Source organism: Camelus ferus, chromosome 32, assembly GCF_009834535.1.
Source record: "Camelus ferus isolate YT-003-E chromosome 32, BCGSAC_Cfer_1.0, whole genome shotgun sequence".
NCBI classification, from domain to species: Eukaryota; Metazoa; Chordata; class Mammalia; order Artiodactyla; family Camelidae; genus Camelus; species Camelus ferus.
The window spans coordinates 5,715,390-5,733,900 of record NC_045727.1 but is presented as its reverse complement, the minus strand read 5'-3'; the positions used below and the strand labels follow the sequence as shown (position 1 = coordinate 5,733,900).

General features: G+C 54.0%; 1 protein-coding gene across 5 annotated transcripts in view; it reads left to right on the top strand.

Annotated features, from left to right (window-relative positions):
* BICDL1 (BICD family like cargo adaptor 1) overlaps positions 1 to 18,304 on the top strand; it is a 66,537-nt gene extending 48,233 nt beyond the window's left edge. For 2 of the 5 annotated variants that reach the window (XM_014566021.2, XM_006192695.3), the window contains 6 exons: positions 2,679 to 2,858; positions 3,364 to 3,582; positions 4,553 to 4,696; positions 9,190 to 9,320; positions 13,859 to 13,979; positions 16,812 to 18,304. In XM_014566021.2, the coding sequence (XP_014421507.2) occupies positions 2,679 to 2,858; positions 3,364 to 3,582; positions 4,553 to 4,696; positions 9,190 to 9,320; positions 13,859 to 13,979; positions 16,812 to 16,973 (957 nt within the window). In that variant the 3' untranslated portion in view covers positions 16,974 to 18,304. Of the gene's footprint in view, positions 1 to 2,678; positions 2,859 to 3,363; positions 3,583 to 4,552; positions 4,697 to 9,189; positions 9,321 to 13,858; positions 13,980 to 14,806; positions 16,215 to 16,811 lie in introns of those variants that run through there. The other 3 variants (XM_014566022.2, XM_032471406.1, XM_032471405.1) reach the window with 2 other exon arrangements.
* Positions 18,305 to 18,511: the final 207 nt, after the last annotated feature.

Sequence of the window (18,511 nt, the reverse complement as noted above, 5' to 3'; positions counted from 1 at the left end):
TGTCAATTTAGTATGTCGTTTGTAATTGTGCCAAATGCTTCCTAGGCGTATCCTTAAAACAACAACAACAACAACAAAAACACAAAATTTCTTCTAAGTTTCCTCAAAACCAGGGCTGGAGGAGTTCCCACTGGACCAGCAGGGATTGCTGATCCATGGGAGCCAGGCAGACAGAGCAGGTTTGCCAGTTCCTTTTTCATCCTCTGAGCAGCCAGGCCCCAGACTCGTCCTAGTTAAGGCACATCCAGACCACTGGTGCCATGAGCCTGCCACTCTGGTACTGACCAGCAGAGGGGTGGCTCCCAAGGCGCTGACAGGATTGGCCGAAGGCTCCGCAAGGCAGCTCCCTCCGTCCACGAGACCCGCAGAGCTCTGAGTTGCTACCCTCGGTCTCCGCGTCTCTGCAGGAGCCTCAGGCTCCCCGGACAACAGTCTGGAAAAGACAGTACAGTGTCCGCTCTTTTTAGTGAACAGGGGTGACCCAGAAATGCTCTTTTATAAAAAGATAAATCAGTTAGATTTAAATCCCAGGAAGTTCTTCTCCCATCCCCATGCCCAGAGACGTATTTTGAAAGCAGGGCGGGCAGTCCACAGCTACGAGAGTAGGAAGCATGGCTCCTGGGCCTGCGTAGTGCGGGGACGTGTGCGAAACGGTCAGCAAATGGGCTCAGAGTCTGCAGTCAGGGTCTGCGGTGGGAGAAGCAAGGGTGGAGACGCAGTGTACGAGGGAGAGTGTGGCATCTGGAGCACCCCCGACCCATAGTAGTCATAACCTCGCTGGGTAGCAGCACCCTGTTTGGACTCCACGGAGGAGGGGCCACAGAGAGTGCAGCGAGGGGTGAAGTAGCAGCAGTGAGAGGGAGGGAAGGAGCCCTGGCCTGTAGGTCGTGATGCCCGCATCGCCGTCCCCTCTGCCCCCTGCTCTGAGCCACACTGCCCTGCGAGGCCCCTCCCCGGCCTGGGGCCTTACCTGTAAACCCTGAGGTGTGACCCAAAGCAGGGAGAGGCTGCTTTTCCTGTGGGTTTGGGACCTTTCAGTATTACTGCTCAGATGTTATTCCCACCCCCAGCTCCTTTCCAAAAAAACCCCTTTTCCCCTTAATTTTTTTCATTAGAATACAACATACATACAGTAAAGCACACAGTGGACAGCCCAATGAGTTTTTACGTGTAACCACCACCCAGATCAAGATCAGGATGTAGCCCTTTATCTGCACCCACAAGTCTTTCTCCTGCCTCCTCCGGCCAGTATGCGGCCACTTCCACAAAAGCCAACTTCTCTTCTGACTTTCATCTCTTGTATCTCAATGAAGTTTTGGGACTTTTTATAAATAGAATCATACAAGATATATTGTTTTGTGTCTGGATTTTGCTGAACATCATGTCTAAGAAATTCATCTGTGCTGCAGCATAGAGTAGCAGTGTGTTCTGTTTTCACTGCTGTATAGTATTCCAGCATGGGACTATATCTGTTCTCTTTTGGCATTTGGATTGTTTCCCATTTGTGGTGCTTGTGAATAGTGTTTCTGTGAACATCCTGTTTGTCTTTCATGCACATTTTCAGTCATTTATTGCTGGCTCTGCACCTAAAGTGGAAACAGCTGGATCAGACTACAGGTGTAGATCACTCATTAAAAAGTGCCAGACAGTTTTCCAGAGTGGCTGTTCGCCTTCCATATCCTCAGCAACACTTGATACTATTATTCTCTTCCTGTACATTACAGCCACTCTGCTGAGAGTCTCACAGTGTCTTACTCTGAATGCCTGTACGTGTGCGTATTTTACTTTTTATTACAGAGAATTTCAGACAAACTCAAAAACAGAAAAATATAATGATGCCTCATGTACCCCAGTGCCCAGTTCTACCAACCATCCCGCCCTGGCCAGTCCCGCCCTATCCTCAGTACCTCCATTTGCTCCCCTCTCATATTATTTTGAAGTAAATCTCAGCATTTTTATAATCTCATCTGTAGACAAAGAAAACCTCTGATTGAAAAGAACTTTAAAAAATATAACCAGAGAGGGGAGGGTATTTAGCTCAGTGGTAGAGCGCATGTTTAGCATGCATGAGATCCTGGGTTCAATCCCCAGTACCGCCTCTAAAAATAAATGAATGAATGAATAAATAAGTAAACAGACCTAATTAATTCCTCCCATCAAAAAAGGTTTTAAATGTTTAAAAAAATTAAAATGAAAAAAAAAATTTGTATATATATATAAAACCAGAGGACTATTATACCTGAAGAAATTTAGCAATATTTATTTAATATCATCAAATATCTGGTTCAAATGTGTTCAGATTTTTTCATTTGTCTTATAAATATCATAATTGTTTTTCACATTTTTCATCTGAATCAAGATACAAATTAGGCCTACACATGGCAGTTGGTTGATATGTCTCTTAAGTCCCTTTTAATCTATAGGTCCCCCTTCACCCTTTTTTTTTTTTTTCCCTAGAAATGTATCTGTTGAAGAAACTGAGCTGTTGGTCCTGTAGAATTTCCCAAATCTAGATTTTGCTGACTGTGTTCCTCTAACAAAGTCTAGCACGTTGCTCCCTGCTCTGTATTTTCATGTCACTGGGTGGTGGGATCTGAGGCGTGATGGGGGGCAGGGTCAGTTTTCCTGTTTGGTTTTGGCTTGAGCTCGCCTCACGCCCGTTTGGTGTCTCTCTGAAGCTGCATCAGAGCCAGCTGGAGCTGCAGGAGGCGCGGCTCTCCTACCGACAGCTGCAGGTGAAGGTGGAGGAGCTCACGGAGGAGAGGAGTCTGCAGAGCTCTGCCGCCATCAGCACGTCCCTCCTGTCTGAGATCGAGCAGAGCATGGAGGCCGAGGAGCTGGAGCAGGAGAGAGAGCAGGTGCTGGCCCCCCCACGGCTGCGGCGCGTGGGGCCGCGCGGGGCCCCGGGGACAGGCCCTGGCCTGCTGTGTCAGCCTCAGCCTGGCCGCGGCCTCTGGTCTGCGCCTGTGCCAGCCCCTAGGCCGGCTGGCCGGAGCTGTCACGACGCAGTGCCTCTTAGGGGGTGCCTCTTGACTCATCATCAGCCTCATGCGGCTTGTGTTGACAGGGCGCTGGGACTACCGCTTCTAGCCACTCATTCCCCTAATTGTGCACCGACCCCCACCAAAGTCACTGCCCATGTAAAGTGCTTTACGTGCGGTGGGAGGGGCTCGAGGGCCGGGAGAGTAAGAACGGGGAGTCTGTGTAGATGTGCTGGGCCCAGAGTAAGAATCAGTATTTCTTGGGAGAGGCGATTTTTTTCTTTTTCAATTTTCTAGAACTAGTTTCTTGAGTTCTAGGAAAAGATGGCGAGGCGGCAGTCTTCTCTAGAGTCCATAATCAGAAATGATTCTCTGTGGGCAGCTGAGACTGCAGCTCTGGGAAGCCTACTGCCAGGTGCGCTATCTCTGCTCGCACCTTCGAGGAAACGACAGCGCCGACTCGGCCGTCTCCACGGACTCCTCGATGGACGAGTCTTCGGAAACCTCGTCTGCCAAGGACGTGCCGGCAGGCAGCCTGCGCACTGCCCTCAGCGAGCTCAAGAGACTGATACAGAGCATCGTGGACGGCCTGGAGCCCACGGTAAGAGGCCAGGCTGGTGGGAGCCTGAAACCAAGTGCAGAGGGCGAGGTTAACCCTGGAACTGGAACCTTATAAAGTCTCCAAGGCCGTCTTCTGAGCCCGGGTTGGTTGAGGCGCTGGGCGTCGGGCGCTGGGAACAGGCAGAGGGCCTGGGTGCCGGGGGATAGGAGGCCCCTTGCTGCGGGCACGGGACGCAGAGGTGGCTTCCTTCCATGCGGTTCTGTCCGGGCACGTGCGAGGGCTCTCCTGGGATCTAGGTGAAAACTGCAGGTTACTTTTCTGTCGCCTGTTGGTCCTGGTGGTGGAGTTAGCTGTGAACTAACTTAAAAGGCAAACTTAAAAGATAGGAAGCCTCCGCCCAAAGGATAGACGTGAGCACAGGAGGCGGAGGAGACAACAGACGTGGCCGCTCCCAGGGAGGAGAGGGGCTCCCTGGGCGGACTGGCATTTCGTCCAGCATCCCGTTGGGTTCCTGCCAGACTTGCGCCCCATTCGCACCCCCGGCTCTCGGGCTGCTGTTTCTCCTCAGGCTTCATCCTCCTACAGAACAGTTGCGCCCTTCTACCCCTGTTAGGTGACGTGGGATGAAGGGTGCTTGTCCTCGTCTGAACACGGCGCGGGGCTTCAGGGAACGCACTGTAGTGTGGAGCCCGTCGTCCTGGAAAGGGGAGTGGGCGGAGTGAGATGCACTGCTGGCCCCACACAATTTCCCTTCCCTGAAGCCTGAGATGAAGATAAAATAATACCTAGTTATTGTTTGCAGAGAATCTCTCTCCTCTAACCTTCTCTTTCTTCCTCCTGTCTCCTCTTTCTTTCCCTCCCTCCCCATCCCTGACCCATTTCCCCTACTACTTGCTCCTCCCCAAACCCGACTGTCTCTCCCCCTCCGACTGTCTCTCCCCCTCCCCCTCTCCGCTCCCTGTGCTCCCACGTCTCTCTGGCTGGCCGGCCGGCGCTCTCTTGCTGTCAGAGCTCCCGGAGAATTGACGATGACTCCTTAGAAGAACAGATAAGGCAGACCAGTGAGGATTCGAGAGCTCTGCGCGAGCTCATGGAGGGAGAGAGGGGTAAACTGAGGCAGAGCCTAGAAGAGCTGCAGCAGCTCCACAGCCAGGTGAGCGCCCCGCCCCTCAGCGCCACAGGGTGTGCCCGGGCCCCCCCCCCCACCGCCTGGCCCCTCGGGGCCCCTGTGAGGTTCCCTCCCCTGCCTCTGTTGAGAAGCAGCTGTCTGCCAACACATCCTCGGGGACGGCGACCTGAAGTTGCCGTGAGCTGGGTGTCTTCAGGGGAAGCGGCCAGTCCTCTGGTGCGGCCCGGAGTGAAACTGTCGGGGATAAGAATAGCTGACCCTCGTTTCCTCCAGCCACGTGCTGCCTTCTGCAGAGCCCACACCGTCAGGTGGATTCTGGCCGTTTAAAGTGCCACAGCTCCCAGGACGTTTACAGATGTTTTTCCAGCAGCTTCTGAGCAGGGAAGTTTGCAAACCAAGTGACAGTTGATCTTTGCAGGCCTGTTCTTCTTTGTCGGTGCCGCCGCCTCTGCCAGCCTGTTCCTCGGCTTTAGAGGCGCTGGCTGCTGCCCTCGCTGGTCCTTGCCTGTGTGATCATGATCTCATCTCTTGGGAGCGCTGGAGAAAGACATCTATATTCTGATCTGAAAAGTTTTAAAGGGCTCAGGAGCAGCCCCACCCAGAAAGAAGCTTATAAAATCTACCCCAGGAGATAGTAAAGGCCTCTGCCTTTTGCTTGGGGCCGTGTGTGGAGGTTCTGTCCCACTGGTGGGGGACACCAGACGGGTAGCATTTTAAGCCCTGCCCCCACCAGCCTGCCCCCTTCTTTCCTTGTCCAAAGCTAATCATGCCTTCCTGCTACAGGAAGAGCTTGCTGAGAGATGGAATTTAAGCCTGGCTTTCATTTCAATGAGTATTTCTTAAAGAATCTTCTAGAAATAAACTCCTGCCCTTTTTGGGTCGTACCCATTAGACTTCCTAATAGTATCCTCTTGGAAGGTGTGGGGAGACCCACCCACAGCCACTGCCACACTCCTGTTTCTGCGTGTGGCCAGGTAATGGGGACAGGAGGACGTGGTTGCAGCCGTGGCTTGTCCTGGCCGAGCCCTGGGGAGTCGGGTCGAGCCGCCAAAGACATTCTTGTGCCTAAAACCCAAGACTCTTGGGTCGTCATTCGTTTGACCAGGGGCTGGATCAGACCTTCCAAACTGGAAGAACAAAATGGAAGAGAAAGCAGATCTAAAAGTTCTTTGGATTAAGAAAAAGTTGGTTTATTTTTTTAAGTCGTTAAATTTCTGTGGAGTGTTTCTGCTTATCAGCTCGTTGATGTTGGCTGGTTTTTTGTTTTGTGTTGTTGCTTCTCTGAATTACAAAACGAGAAACCCCAGAGAGCATTATTTCATTCAGAAACATAAGCAAGGTGTAGGTTGCTGGCAGTCCGCTGTGGAACTGTTGAGGAAGCTGTCTCCACCAGGGAATTTTCCTTGAAACCTCAACTGAAAACGGGTTTAGGTCAATTTCTGTGGATTCTCTTTCAAAAAGCTCACCAAGCAGATGGTTACGCTCGGCCCCACATGGGATATAGGGATGGCCTCTCCCCTGGGCCCTCTCCTTCCAAAACCTCAGTCAGAGCCACAAACCTCTCAGCCAGACTGCATCCGTCCAAAACCGTCCCTTGGGAGTGACACTGACCTCCCAGGGCAGGGGTGGGCTGCAGGGCCAGGTGCCAGGACCCTGGAAATGGCAGTTGGGTTGGAACACCCAGGAGGAAACCCAATCCCAACCGCTCGTTTGGCCCCTTTATGCTGGACTGAAGTGCATGCCAGTTACTCCAGGGGCACGAAAACACAGGGCAGCGTGTGCTGGGAGCAGCTGAGGTCCTCCCCGGTGAGATCCTGGTGAACCCTCCTGCGAAATGTCAGTGTGTTCCCTCTCCACACCCCCTCCCCAGCCAATGCCCCAGCCGCCCAGCCTCCGTTCCCGCTGTTTGCGTCTCATGCCCTTGGCTTTGGCAGAATGGAGCGGAGCTCGGCTCTGGACAGGTTCCCCTCGTGTTCCCTCACCTGGGTCTCTCTCTGCCCCTGGAGGCTTTCCTGTTCCCTGCATCTGTCAGTCCTGCTCATCCTTCACGTGCCTGATTAGCTTTCATTTCCTCCTCAAAACTCTTGTTCCCCTTCCTCCAGGAGCCCCCGGGCCTGCTTTGTCCTGGGTACCCTCGCTCCCCTCTCAGCTTCCCGGTCCAGTGAGGACAGGCTCGAGGTCTGACGTAGCTCTGTCTTCTCCTCAAGCACTGAGCGCAGCGCCCTACCCAGAGTCTGCGCCCAAGTCATTATCAAACGAAGGGCAACAAAGGCCCGGACGGATGACTTCAGGACGTTTCCTTTGATGCTGTTCCATCTCGAGGACACCACCTTACTGGGGAAAAGTGGATGCCAGGGCGGCTGTAACCTGAGCCTGGGGACAAACAGGGACGGGCCCCCAGGAGGCCAGCCCGAGCCCGGGGGTGATGACCGCGTTTGACCCTCACAGTAACTTGACGGTGGGGAGCAGTTCTTCTTCTTCCTGCTTTTTATGAACAGTACGTGCAGCCCAGAGAGGGTGAGACCTTTGTCACTCCTAAGCCAGCGGTCTCTACCTTGACCAGGTTTTCCAGGCCAAAGCAAAAAGTTGTTGTGGGGTCTTACCTGGAGCATATTAAACGCTGGCATTTCCTTCCTAGCGTGGAGTCTGCTCTGTCGCTGACTCAGCTGCAGAAGGCCGGCCGGCCCGCGGCCATGTCAGGGCCTGCTGGGTCTGCGGAGGCCGCTGCCTCTGCCCAATGCTTTCTGGGTCCGGAGCCCGGGCCGCTGGGCCGCGGGACCCGCTGAGGAGGAGGGTGAGGCCTGGCTCCTCACCTGTTGCCTCAGGGCTTGTGCTTCTCCCGGGCCCCCGACCCTGCCCGCTGGAGCCGCCCCTGCCATGAGAGCACAGATGTTCCCGCCACGAAACCCAGCACCCATTGCAATAACAGAGTGCCCTGTGTCCCCGGCACTGGGTGCCCCCTGATTTGCTCCTGAGCGGCTGCTGCCTGGGAGCTGGCAGAGCCGCTGTCTCAGGCCAGGGCGCCCGGGTGCCCCAGGAAGCTCAGTCATCAGTCTTAGGCCCGGGGCATTTGCTCAGTTTCCTTCTGTCTGAAGATGCGTAGACCTGGGCCTTAACGGGCAGAGGCTTCTACAGACAGTGACGTCTGTCCTCTTGTAGGAGGGACAGACCTGTATGGCTGGATCCTCCCTTGGAAAAGTGTCACATATGTGTAATATTTAACAGGAGGGCAGGGTCCGGCACCCTGACTCCAGTCTGATCCTATCGACTGTGAGAAGGGCTCCCACCCAACTGATGCAACAATTATTTCTTGAAAGCTCTACCAGGCAGGGTTTCTGGTTGCCAACAACTGAAACTCACTCTGCTTAACTTAAGCAGAAAGAGAGTGTATTGGAATTAAATCTGAAAACTTACAGAATCAACAGGAAGTTGGGAGAACTGAGCTCCAAACCAGAAAGGAGCCATGAGAAATGGGGCAACAAAACCACCTAATGTCGATTTAATAATTTCCTGCTGGCCGATGGCTTCGCTGTGTCCTGAAGAGCTGCACTCCAGGGAGGGGCTGTGACTGGCAAGTCTGGGTCACATGCCCAGGTCCCTGGGACAGGACGTATCTTCTTCTGGCTTCCTTAGTGGGAGGGGACGCCCTGTCTGCCACCAACGCTCATGCGGCCAGGGTGCCCCCAAATAGGAAGGGGTTTTGCATAATGACCAGCCCCCAAGTGACAGCTGTCCACTGCACAAGCATTTAAAGATGAAGCATCGTCTGCAGTGAGGCTGAGACACACAGGAGGGTGGGGCACACCTCCTGCCAGGGCAGAGCTCTGGGTGTGCGGGGCTCCTGTGCAGCAGGTTGGGTGAGCTGTGGTCACTGAGGGAGCCGCTTGGAGGACACCTCTCCACCAAAGGCCAACTCCCAGTGAATGGGCTGTGGTGCCGTTCCCTGAGGTCAGGACGACAGATAAGGTGACAGGCTTGAAGTGAAAGGTGGTGACACTTTTCTGTCTAAATTCCATGTGGCTTTGACCTGGAGGGTGGAAGGAAGAAGGTAGAAGAGCCAGGCTGCATCAAGTGCCATCACAGAGATGGGAGCCAGGTCCCAGGCTTGGGGACCGGCCAGGGCCCACTGAGTGGAAGATGGCTGGAAACGACATTTGAGTCCCTACCCCCAAAACGTGTGTCTCAGAGACCTGATGCGTGTGTAGCCTTCATTCATCAGGTCCCAGAGGGGGAGCCCAGAAATGAAGGAGGTGCTGTGGTGTGCTGCACTGTGCGCGGAGGGGGTGAGCCCAGGGCCGCCGGCCAGGCCTGCACTGCCCCAGCCCCCGCCACTGCGCTCCAGCCTAGCGTGTAGCCGCCTTTCTCCCAGGGAGATGCCTCCCTCGGAGCAGGGGCAGCCGGCCCCGCACACAGGCCCTGCGCCTGCCTGGGCCTTGCTCTCTCCCGACTCCCTAGGGGGAGACACCCCCGCCGGCAGCAGTGGTGTCATCACACTCATTCCCTTGGTTTTCCATCAGGTGACACTGCTGAGTGTGGAGATGACTGCGCTGAAGGAGGAGAGAGACCGACTCAGAGTGACATCTGAGGACCAGGAGCCAAAGGAGCAGCTTCAGAAGGCCATCAGGGACCGGGACGAGGCCATCGCAAAGTGAGTGGACAAGGCTGGTTTAACTTCCATCGCAAGTAACGTGAGTAGGTGCTCAGGTTGCAAAGCTAAACCACCCAGATGAGTACAAAACTGAAAGCCAGCGTTTCCCTGCTGCCCGCCCTCACCCCCAGTCCCATTCTGCTCCCTAGACAGACTCTACTGTTGCAGGTTGGCTGAGCACCTTTTGTAGGTTTTTTTTTCCTTTGCACATGCAGGTATATATGCAGCAGAGTTTCTGCAGTTTTTTAAAACACCAGTGATGCTCTACATGTCTCGGGTTTTTTCCACTTATATCTTAGCTTTCCAGTTTCATCGTATATATTTACCTCAACTTTTTTTTTTTAGATTAGTGTTCTTTGTTTGTTTTTTTGACTTATCATTATGGATATTTTCAAGCTTATACAAAAGTAGAAAACACGAGATGAATTCCGACCTACCCATCTCTCAGCCTCAACGCTGATCAGCGTGTGGCCAGCGTTGTTTCATCTGGAGCCCACCCATTTCCTCCACCTCCTCTCTGGACCACGTGAAAGCAGATCGCAGGACATACCGTCTCACCCAGAAACACTTTCACATAAATCTCTACCAGAAAAAAGGCTCTCTTTGTAAAACACACACCACAATTATCACACTTGAAAAAACTTAAAACAATTTCTTAGTATCATCTAGTATCCAGTGTTCACATTTCCCCAGTTCTCACATAATTGTCTTTTTATCATTGTTTAGAATCAGACTCCAAAGTCCACATATTCTGTTCAATTGTCACGTCCCAAAAATCTGTACCGCTTCCCCCTCCATCTTTTTTTCCCCCAGTTTGCATTTTTTTTTTTTGAAGAAACTGGATCATTTATCTCAGTTTTTCTATATTCTGAGTTTGATTACATCCCCCGAGTGTCACTTATCATTTTTCTCTGTCTCTTATATTTCCAGGAAACTGGGTCATTTTTAAAAATAATGTTTTGGGTTTTCTCTGGCAGAGAAGAAAGAAAGTGCATTCTTTTACATTCAAAATATGTGGCAGCACATGGCAAAAAAGCATATTCACATATTCCTCATCCCCCTGAAATTTATTTCTTCATCACACTTTCAATCTACTCTATTCACTGAGTGTGAGGAGATAAAGGTACTAAAAATGTGTCTGCCTTTGGGACTTTATAACACATTAATATCAACATTTATGCATCACTTTACTGTTTACAAAACACTTCCATCCTTTAATCCTTCAGCCACAAGAAGAAGTAAAACTTTTTAATCCCAGTTTATTACAGATGAGGAACCTGAGCTACTTTCCCCAGGCTCACGGCCCGTGGGGCTCACTGGCTCCCCTTCAGGTCTCTGACCCCCGTTTCACAGCCTTTGCCCTCACTTCAAGGCTGCTCGTCAGGAAGCTAAAAGGAGCTTATTTGAAACAATTTCTAAGTAGGTACTCTTTGCATTTCTAAAAAGTAATATGACATATTTTAACTTGATTTTAAAATTCCCCACACCTTTCCCCGTCTCACTTCCGTATACATTTGTCCCTTCCCTTCTGTCTTCTTTCATCATTTCTATCGTCTCCATTTCGTAGTTTTACCTTTACCCCTTTTCTATCCGGTCAGAGTCTCATATCCGGTTGTCTTTCCAGCTCCAGTTCATTTTGGAGTTATGCTCAGTGAGGCTCACAAAGCTCTGGGTCTGTGCCATGGTGTCCTGGTGGATTCTGTTAGTGAAAGCTGGAATAGCAGTGTGGCATTCTGGTGGGCCTGTACTTTTATGAATAATGAAGGGTCAGGTTGTGTCAAACAGTTAGGAACTAAAATGGTAAAATTAGGATGCTAATTGTGGAAGCCCACCGGGAATAAAAAGCAGAGTAAGTTAGAAGTAGAGACTGGCTGTGGTCACCTTCTGTCAGCTGGACAGACAGACAGAAGAAAGCTGACCACACACTCTGACCACATTCCGTCATCAGTGTGGGAGGTGGGAGATACCAGCAGAGAGTGTGTCAGGGTGCAGGAGAGCAGGAGAAACAAGGTGTCCGGTCCCCTTCCCTTGAAATAAGTGCACCTGGGGGATAGAGGAAGTCACCAGATCTCCATGAAATCTGGAGATGCATGCCTTGGCCCGCCCTCAGAGGAGGCCCAGTTAACCTCCTGGGGTCTGTCTGAGCAGAATTGCAAGTTCTGCTCCCTGAGTAGGGAGAATTCTGCAGTGAAGCCCCTGTCCTTCCTGGACACTATAAAACAGGGCTGGCCTTTAGGAGAGGGTGTTCGATCACTCCAGGATAGCTTTCTGTCCCGTAGAAATGAAATTCTGGGTATATAAGAATTACGACAACAGACCTAAATAATAATTTAAATGTGGAGAAACCACCCCACATTTGGATAGGACCTTAAGTGTTTTATAAGATGCTTTCATAGACACCATCTCTGATCCTGGCTGTGCTTTAGAATCATCTGGGGACATCCCCTGCTGCCAGGGCCCTCTCCACGTCTCCAGAACAATTCAGTCTGAATCTCTGGGTTTGGGGCTACTTCTAAAAGTGTCCCCTTATTCCCACCCCCTGACTCTAATGTGTAGTCAGGAGTGAGAAAATGAAAAATAACTTCCCCCTGTTCGCTGGACTGCAACTTTAAAGGTGTTCCTTATCCTGTATAATAGATGAGTTTCAGAAAAGAACAATTTTATTTCCTTGCATGTCCTCAGTGAAAAGAAATGGGGGCTAGCAGCCTGCCTTACAAAAACACAAAGGAGTCAGTCCCTAGTGGTTTCACTTAAATAAGGAATTCTTCTAGCCCTTAGAATATTCTTTTTTAAAACGGGCTAATGTCAGCGGCTTCTGCAGCTTTGCTTGCTTTCTCATGAATGACAAGCGCCAAGATTCCCTAGCGAGCAAACATTCCGGAGAGTGCAGGCCGAGGCCGAGGCCGGGACATCGAAGCCGGCAAGGCGAGCCCAGCTCCGGGGGCTCTCGGGAAGGGAACCCCCTTCAAGCCCGGCGGGCCGCGAGTGCTGCTGGACCTCTGCCCCTCCGCCCGCGGCATTAGTCAGCACATTCCCGGGTCTCCGGGCTGCTCGTGGCGCCACCTGCCGGGAGACGCTTGGAAGCTCAAGAGGCTGCAGCCTCCGTGAGGTGCCAGGGGTTTGCGCGGAGGTTCCTGGACCGAGGTGGGGGTGGGAGGGGCCGCGGGGCGTACATGGCAACCGGCGCCACGCGAGGATTTCCGCTGTTTGCCGCCAGCCAATGGCAGCGGGCGTGACGGGGGCAGCCTGACACGCAGCTGAGACGCCGGCGCTCATTGGACAGGCTCGGCTCCTGTCCCCGCAGCGCAGCCCGGGCGAGCCGCCTGGAGCGGCTTCTCTAGGAAGGGTGGGCAGGGCGCTGTTTTGATGCCCTGGGGTGTCAGGGGAGGTGACTAATTGCTCGAGGGACTTGAGGCCTGAGAGGAAGTGATGGTCGTGGTGGCCCAAACACATTTCCCCAACTGCCCCGTCTAACAGCCGCTTAGCTTGGTTCCCGAGGCAGCTTATGCTGGCAGGTCCTCTAGCTGCCCTTGGGCCGGGCACACCTTGGGTCGTAGGCCGTGTTGGAAGAAGACAGTTTTGTTTGTTTCGCCCTTTTGAATGCGACAAAGGCGGTTGATGAAAACAAGGGCTAAATAGCAATTTCGGCAGCTGCATAACCAGTGCCACCTCGCAGAGGCTGCCCAGTTAGTCTGTCGCACTTTTTATTCCCATTTCCCCGCGCCTGCCCACTCTCCATTGCGTTTTGCATTGAACCGTGGGTTAGGAATGGGGAAAGCAAACAAAGTAATATGTTAAACGTTACCAAAATGTGAAAATACAAAGTGCTAAATTGTGGGAGCATCAATGATCATTATCCAGAGATAACCAACTAGATAATTTTTGTGTGTGATCTTCAAATACACAAGTTTCCTTTTACAAAGCTAGTATCATAGCAGACTTTGTCTTTTGGTGCTTTTCTCCACTCAGTGTACATCACCAGGAGTATTTCCCCATCATCAGTAAATATTTCAACGTCATGGTTGCTACTGGTGACTGTATTCCATCATATAATTTACCACTGGTCACCTAATTGTTGGCTACTATGACTAGCTAAGCTGTGATGATCACCACACCCTTAGAGGGGGATTGCTTGTGAAAAGGAGGCACCAGGAGGTTAAGGTCCCCAACTTCCATGAGGATTAGCCTTTCGGGGCGGGGGAAGGATTAGCAGCTCCTTAGTGCTGTGTGAGGCCTTTGGTCTCTGGGTTCCAGTCCTGATTTAAGTACCATCTTCTTTTAACTACTCCATCTGTGAGATGAAGATGACAGGTAACCAGCCTGTAGGTGAAGGGATTATGAAAACTGGAAAAATAAATATGAAAACATGTTACAAAACTTTGGAATCCTCTACAAGTAACATCATAGCTAAGGTTACAGTGACTCTTTGTTATGAGTTTGGGATCAGAGGCTGTTTCCTCATCCTGTGGACTCCAGGCGAAGAACCCAATGCCTCTGGCACAAGGCATCCACGCTCACCCTGGCTTGTCTGTTTTCAGGAAGAACGCTGTGGAGCTGGAACTCGCCAAGTGCAAGATGGACATGATGTCTCTGAACAGCCAGCTGCTGGATGCCATTCAGCAGAAACTGAACCTCTCGCAGCAGCTTGAGGCTTGGCAGGTAAAGGAGGGTCTCTGAGCCCAGGCAGAATGTAAGAGTGAGAGCTTGTTACTGGAGGGTCCCGTGCGTGTGGGTGAGCAGTAACCCCAGTCTTAACTGGCAAAGTTCAGGGCTCCGGCTTCCCCAGTCCCTGGGGAAGAATGCCTGAAGGAAGATGCTCTCAGGAGCAAGGACCCAGGCTGGGCCATCGGGGGCTGTGGTGACCTCCAGGCTTGGAACAGGGGCCTCCTTCAGCTGGTTGTCTTGGCTTCGTTTAAATTTGCTAGAATAGCTCAAAAGAAACAGCTGTTAACATGGAGGGCCCAGGAAGCCCTGTATGACTGACTGAAAATTCACAGCGGGATGTAGCCCAGCCACCCTTGGGCTGCCAGCAGCTGCTCCCCTTCCCTTTCTCAAAGGCCAGCTTCCTTTTTCCGAAGAGCACTGTCCTGGTGCAGGTCTGGGGAAAATGAGTCAGTGTGTCCATCTCGAGGACCACCGTTGTCAGAGTCTGGACAGCCCGCCCCGTCCCAGGCCTGGCGTGCCTCCCTGCTGGGCCAGGGCCGAACTGGCCCTTTGTTGATGAGGTTAGGACAGCGCAGGCTCAGGATGTGGGTGTGACCGTTTGTGTTTCTCCCCAAGAACTCCTAAGCAGACTGATGAGAAGCCACCTGCAGCTCTCCCAGGCAAGCCCCGCGTGGAGGGCTGGGAGGAGGGCCCGGCCGGCCGCAGGAGCGCCAGCACCCTCGCCCCGGAGGGCCACTCCCTGGCTCCCCGCCTCCTGCCCCACGGCCAGCTGCCCGTTTCCTGGCTCACAGCCCTTGTTCTCTCTTCTCTCTCGGCTACAGTTTGCTTCCTCAGGGCTTTTCACTATCTGGCTCCTTTGGTTTCTGATCTAGTGGCCTTTCTCAGTTCCCGTATCAACAGCTTTAGTTGTACACCCCTCCTGCCTTTGAGGTGAGACTGTGCCCTCATCCCGCCCGCCCTCTCCCCTGCCACCTCCTCCGTGGCCACCGTGTTGTGTGTCAGTGCCATCATCTCCGCGCAGTTTCCATGCATCAAGCCCAGGCCCCTCCTCCCTCCACCGTCTCGTCCCGTGAGCGCGGCGGCACGTGGCCCGGTACTGACCGGCTGACCCGGCCTTCTTGGTTCCACCTCATAAGTGGGTTGTTGTGTAGAAGTAACGCTTGGCGTGGAACCATGAGCAGCTCGTGCATGTGTGTGTATGAAGTTCTGAAGTCATATCTTTCATGGGACCTTCTGGGTGGATATTTTAAAAACGCAGTTTGCAGTGTACTAGAAAAAACTCTAGCAGCTTCGAAAGGGTTTCTTTCTGGAGGACCCTGTGCCACTGCTAAGGTTGCCTTTAACGACACCAGTTTTAGGGAGTGCATCCTGAGCACAAGGCCCCGTGCCGGGGATTCGACACTGGGGCTTTCAGAGTAGGGGCCATGTCTCAGTTCTGTAGGGAAGAGGAGGGGGTGAGGTAGGAAGCTGATATGAAGGAAGACAGGGCGGTGGGGAGGACGTGAGCAAGGGGTCCACACCCGCCGCCACTTGGTGACATGGTCAGGAAAGTCCCTTTGTTTCACACTGAAACCTGCAAAGACATTTGAGTGACACGCATTTGGGTGAGTGTGTAGGAGGTGATGGACAAGCTAGTTGGGGTGGGGGCCCAGCCAGCCCCACTTCCTGTCCTCACCAAGTAAGTGGCAGCTCTGGGCCACCGGTGTTATCTGCCCCGACCTCAGGGAGCCGCCCCCCCCCCCGACGCAGGCCACACCGTCCTGTGCTCAGACATGGGCAGCTGACTCACTCCCGGCTCAGCCCCGGGCACCTTGTCTTCACCAGGACATCCCAGAGCCCACCCGTTTGGCGTGAAGGAATCAGGCAAATGTTGTGGAGATGTTTACTAGACCAGGCTGCTTATGTTTCTAAACCGGTAGTTTTCCTGGTCTGTTGGTGGCAGAACGCCTTTGTCAAGTAGAATCTTGCACAGACGCAGAATCTGGCAACTAGAATGGAAAGCGCGTGGAGCCCCTCTGTGGTGTGAAAGCTGCTGTTGTGTATGGCAGAGTCGGAGCAAGGGGTGCATTTTCTATGCAGCTGTAACAAATCAGAGGGGAAGGTGCTACCCCAGGGAGGAAGCCAAGGAAGTGGGCCTAAGTTGGAGTAAATCAAGCCCTGAAGATGGTGATGCCTGTGGCCTCTGCCAGACGGAAGCCTCGCCAGTGAGGGCTGAGTGCCCGGTTGATGGTGGGCAAGGACAGCGGGGGGGGGGGGGGGGTGCTGTGACCGTGCACGTGGGCCGCTGGTGGTGTGTGGGTGGCAGCAGCTCAGGCTGGTAGTAACTTGAGGGGGAAGAGGGCAGGAAAAGCCCCGAGGCCAGCCCCTTGGGCTGGAAGGCTGGCCAGCTGAGGCCACCTTAGGGCCTGGGGAGAGGGTGTGGGTACCAAGCGAGAGGCACCCACCCTGCCCCAACGGACATGGGAGGCAGGACAGAGAGGACTGGTCCCAGGCGAGGCCAAGCGTTGGGGTGGGGCTGGCAGCCTGGGCGGAGAGACAGACAGGCAAGTATCCTCTGTGGCTGTCCTCTGGCTCTGCAGGGACCAACCTAGTCTGCAGGGTCAGCCGAGGGGATAAGGCTAGCGAGAAGCCCGCCCGAGCCCTGAGGAGACTGGAGGTGCCGCATGGCTGGTGTGTGTCCCTGCAGCTCGTCCACACGCGCTGCTTTCTCGGTCATTCATCTCATCCCTCATCCTCCCGTCTCATGCTTCCTGTGTCTGCCACCTCCCCGCCCACCCCCATGCCAGGTCAGAGCCTGCTCAGCCCCCTGCGCTCTGCCCTCTGCAGGATGACATGCACAGGGTCATTGACCGGCAGCTGATGGACACGCACCTGAAGGAACAGAGCCGGCCTGCTGCTGCCCTCTCCAGGTCCCACGGCTCGGGGCGTGGGGATGAGCCCAGCACCGCTGAAGGCAAACGGCTCTTCTCATTCTTCAGGAAAATTTAAACTGGGAGGAGTCAGGCCAGCAAAGATGGGTGCACTGGAGGCAACTGGAAAGGGGATGCGGGCGGGGGCCCAGCGCACCGGGTTTGCATGCCAGGCCCCCTGCCCTGGGCCGGGCCCAGCGGCTGCACTGCACCCCTGCACTGGGGCCCAGCTTACCAAGAGGCCTGCTAAGCCTCTGAAGGCTGCCCTCAACAGGAGCCTTGTCCCCAGAGCCGCACCATGCCCAGTGTGGGCTTGCCCAGGATCCGCTGCTGTTGAGCAGGGCTCAGGCTGCCTCCAGAGCAGCCCCTTGACTGGGCTCTGCTGCTCAGAGCCAACGGACCACAGCCCACCCTGCCTACCCCTCAGTAGCTCCGTGCCCAACCCCGGGCACCGCTGCCCTTCTGTTTCAGAATACAGAAACAGGAGAAATGGAGGCCCTTCTCTGCATGCCTCAGGAGGCCCTTACTGCCCCCAGCTGGCCTGAGCTGCGGGAGCCCAGTCCCACAGGGCACCACGCAGGCCTGAACCCCGTCGTCCCCCAGCCCCTGGCCCAGGGAGGAAGGGGAGGCGGCGGCCCCTCACCCGCGTGCATGCACCTCCCCGCCAGGAGACCCAGCCCCCCGGGCCTGATGGCTGGGGCTGCCCTCACGCTTGGCCATGGTGCGCCCTGCCTGGGCTTGGCTGAGGTCATCCCCTGAGCCTGGGAGAAAGAAGGGCCTTGCCCCCTGGCCACCCCCGCCCTCCCCAGCCCCTCCAGTGCAGGCCTTCTTCCTCGGCAGGGCCTCAGCCCCCTCCCTGTCCTGGGGCCAGGGCTGGGAGGGGCCTCCTCCCCCCACAGCCCCCTGCTCCCTCACACAAACAAGTTCTTGGTTCAGCGGAGCAAGGCCAGGCCACAGAATGGCCCCAGAGGGGTCTGCGGTCAGCCACTCCACCTCGAGGTCACCACTGGTACTATGGGGTGGACGCCTCCAGATGCTGCCCGCCAGGGCCCCAGGAGGACAGCCCGGCGACCTGCTGCTCCCGCCCCTTCCTTGGCAGGCGTTTCACCTTCTCTGCCGAGGCCCCAACGCAGAGGTGCCCGGGCTGCGCCAGCCACAAGCTGCTTCACAAAGGCTCTCCTCCCCACTCCCACGGGCAAAGCACAGCAGGGATGAGTGGCAAGAATGTTCCTATAGATATTATGTACAGACCACAGGGCTGTAATTTTGTACGTAGCGCTCATGTAAATACACATATGGATTTTATAATATACATATTATATATGAATCTATAAAGGCATATTTTTAGAAAAACAGCACACCACTGCTTCTTTTGAAAATAGTCTAAGAATAAAATGAATTTCTACAGAGCTTCCCGCCTCTGTCATTGGGTACCTGGAGGGTGTCTGGTCCGAATGCAGCTTACCTTTCAGAACTGCTGGCTGTGAAGAGGCAGTGATGGCGTGCCCCCAGCCTGGGGAAGTCACCTCGTCCATGGGCACCCAGTCAGTGGATCCAGCCAGGAAGGGGCACCTCCCGTGGAGGGTGGAGGCATCCCCGTCAGTGGCGTTTGTTTTG